The following is a 3362-nucleotide window of genomic DNA, read 5'->3' on the forward strand; positions in this document are numbered from 1 at the left end:
AAAGATCATTTGCTTGTATGAATAACATCATTTTTGTCTTCCAATAAGAATAATTTGCACCATTGAAGTATGAAGGCTTGGAGATAGATTGTGATTCTCCAAGAAAAATTAAACCTGATGTAGAAGTCATCTCTTATGGATTGATTAGCTGAAAGTTGAGCTACGTCAAGGATCTTCTCTTGGTTGTAAAACCTTCAAATAGAGGCTAGCTCTGAAGGAAATTTATGTTCATCTTTCACCTTTTGACAAACCAAACATTGAGCCACAAAATTTGTAACATCGCGCTTTAACTCAGGCTACCAATAAACCTCACGAAGCTCGTGATACATTTTACCACTACCGGGATGTATAGTACAAGGGCTACTATGCACCTCGGTGAGAATCACTTGTCTTAAATCCACATCTTGCGGCACACATAATCTACCTCGGAAACTCAAGATATGTTTTGCATCAATATCAAAGTCTCCCCTAACACCTTGTTCAACTTGACAAATTATCTTCAACAAATATCCATCTAATGATTGTTTTTCCCTAATTTGTTGAGACAAAGTCAACCTCACTTGAAGTTTAGCAAACCACCATCACTAGTTAAACTCAAGCGCGCAAACATAGCTCTCAACTCCGTCATCGACTTCCTACTCAATGCATCAGTAACAATGTTCGCCTTGCCAGAATGATACTCAATCACATAGTCATAGTCTTTTAAAAGCTTCATCCAATGCCTTTGCCTTAAATTCAAATCCTTTTGGGAGAGGAGGTACGTAAGGCGCCATGCAATAAGGCGCAATAGACATCGATGTAGTACCAGGATAAAACTAATTACCGAACTCGACTTCACAATCTAGCGGCAAACTAGGCAACACTTCAGGAAACACGTCAAGAAAATCCCTAATGGTGCGAATATCCTGAACTCTCAACTCCTTATTAACTAAATTCATCACATAGGCTAAGTAAGCCTCACAACCTTTTCCCATCATCTTTTCATCCTTCAAAGTCAAAACCATATTAGACAAAAATCACGATCTTTCACCAACCCATCACTATTCCTTAAAGTAATTCACTTTATCTCAAACTCTACCTTAGCCTTATGCTCAGTCAACCAATCCATACCCAACATAACATCAAATCCATAAAATGGTAGTTCCATGAGATCAATAGAGAAAACGTGCCCTTGTATCATAAGAGGACAACTACGATAAACATTGTTTACAACAACATTATCTCCAACAGAACTAATTACAGTCATACCCAAATCAATAGTCTCTATAGGACTCTTTAACTTACAAGCTAATTCACTCAAAATATATGAATGTGTAGAACCAGAATCAACTAAGAAAAAAAAAGGAATATATTACAAAGTGAAAGTACCTATTATAATATCAGTCGAATCTTGATCCTAAGGCTCCCTAACAGCATAAGCCCGAGCTAGACCTCTAGACTCAACCTGTGAGGCTACTATATGAGAAACAATCCTTTGACCAACTAGTCTCCCATTACCTCTACGGCGACCATGACCTCTAGCAGGTACAGAGGTAGGTGTCGAACTCTGAGTCTGTGAAACCTCTACTCTATTCGAACAGTCCCTAAGAAAATGTTCTTTCGAACTGCACTTATAACAACCTTCAGTCAACTTGCGACACTCTCTAGGATGCCTACGATCACAAAGCACACAAAGCGGCCATCTAGAACCACCAATGCCAGCCACAGTATTACTCTGTTGCTTCAACTAACTTTGTCGAGACCCACATCTCGTAACCCTACTAGAACTGTAACTATCACGCCCCCTCTTGGGAGGACGTTTAGAAGCACCATCGGAAGCTCTCTTACCAGACTCAGCCACTACTGAACGAGCTGGCTCAGCCAAAGTTTCCTCAACAGTCTTGGCTTTTTCCACAAGCTCATCAAACAACCCTGTATTTTGGGCCACTAAATAAACTCGATTCCTATAATTGAGCCCAAAACAAAACCTCTTACAAGGTCCTTTTCAGTAAAAACCATCTCAAGAACATACTGACTAAGGTGCACAAACTCTGCCTCATAGTCAGCTACAATCAACCCATCTTGTACAAGGTCCAAAAATTCCCGCTTATGAACTTCCTTGTACTGCTTTCCCATGAACTTCCTCCTAAACACCTCTAAGAAATAATCAAAAGTTACATGATAAGTGGTTGTACCTCTCTCAACAGTATTCCACCATCGATGTGCCACCCTATCAAGTAAGGATACAGTACAACCCAATTTATCCTCGTCAGAACAGGACATCTGCTCGAGGATCCTTTCGACTCCCTTCAACCAGTACTCAGTTACAGTCAGATCAGTCCTTTTAACTCTGAAAAACTCTTTACCACCCAACGCCTACAGAAGTTCAAGCGGCAACCCCCGATTCATAGGTGCAAGATTGACAGGTACAAAAGAAAGATTAGCACTAGCAATCTACTAAAATGCTCCAATTATCGCTTCCATCATAAGGCCTACACTCTCATCAGGAATATTCACTCTACACAGTAGCACAGGAGGTATAGAGGATGTACCATCCTTCTGAGTACTAGCTCTCACATTCACACGTCTAGGAGGCATATCTAATTATCTAGCATACACACACAAATAAATAAATGGTGTGAGTGGTAGAGAAATGATCCAAGTCTTATTCCTGCAAGAAATTTTTGGAATTAAAAGCAATGTATTCTCATTCTTGCCCCACATACATCACAAACAACAGATATATCATGCATTTCAAGCTATCAAAACAACTTAATCACTTGGGTTATGAAACCTCAATCAACACATTAACAACAATCATGTAAGTCTGAGTGTTATTGAACATAGAGCTTTTATACCACCAAATGTAACACCTATACTCGGCCTAGTTGTTGAGCCCGAGATCTAAGACGCTACACCACCGTCTCACATTGATTTCATTATAATCGTCACATTTAGTATATAAGCATATTTATTTTCTTTTATTAATATAGTAATCATGCAAATATTAAGACATGCAAACTCAAATTAACATTTAACCATGCTAACATATGACAAACAAACATAAAATGGACATACATCGAGCATTGAGACCACTTAGCAAGTTTTCCCAAAAATGTTACATAGGTATCGAAACTAAAGGAGTAGTATCGATATTTTCTTTAAGTGGTATCGATACCATATAAAAAATCGATACCAAACTTGCATTTTGTTTCTCACTAGAGTTCCCAAATGTCGAAATCTATCGGTACCTTTCACAAGGTATCGATAAATTTACCTCGAGTATCGATGCTCGGGCCAAGGTATCGATACCAATTCTATATTCTGTTTTACTGCACTTTCGAAAATGTAGGGGTATTGTTTTAATAATCCAATTATTGATA

At 38.6% G+C, this 3362-nt stretch overlaps 1 protein-coding gene across 1 annotated transcript; it reads right to left on the reverse strand.

The window, feature by feature from the left end:
• Positions 1–815: 815 nt before the first annotated feature.
• On the reverse strand, positions 816–2577 carry LOC128041898 (uncharacterized). The gene is made up of 6 exons (XM_052632641.1): positions 2476–2577; positions 1968–2355; positions 1743–1911; positions 1432–1652; positions 1079–1329; positions 816–986 (listed from the first exon to the last, which is right to left on the reverse strand). The coding sequence occupies exons 1-6, from the start codon at positions 2575–2577 to the stop codon at positions 816–818; spliced, it is 1302 nt and encodes a 433-aa protein (XP_052488601.1).
• Positions 2578–3362: the final 785 nt, after the last annotated feature.

The sequence above is a fragment of the Gossypium raimondii genome, chromosome 1 (genome assembly GCF_025698545.1).
Source record: "Gossypium raimondii isolate GPD5lz chromosome 1, ASM2569854v1, whole genome shotgun sequence".
Classification (NCBI taxonomy): domain Eukaryota; kingdom Viridiplantae; phylum Streptophyta; class Magnoliopsida; order Malvales; family Malvaceae; genus Gossypium; species Gossypium raimondii.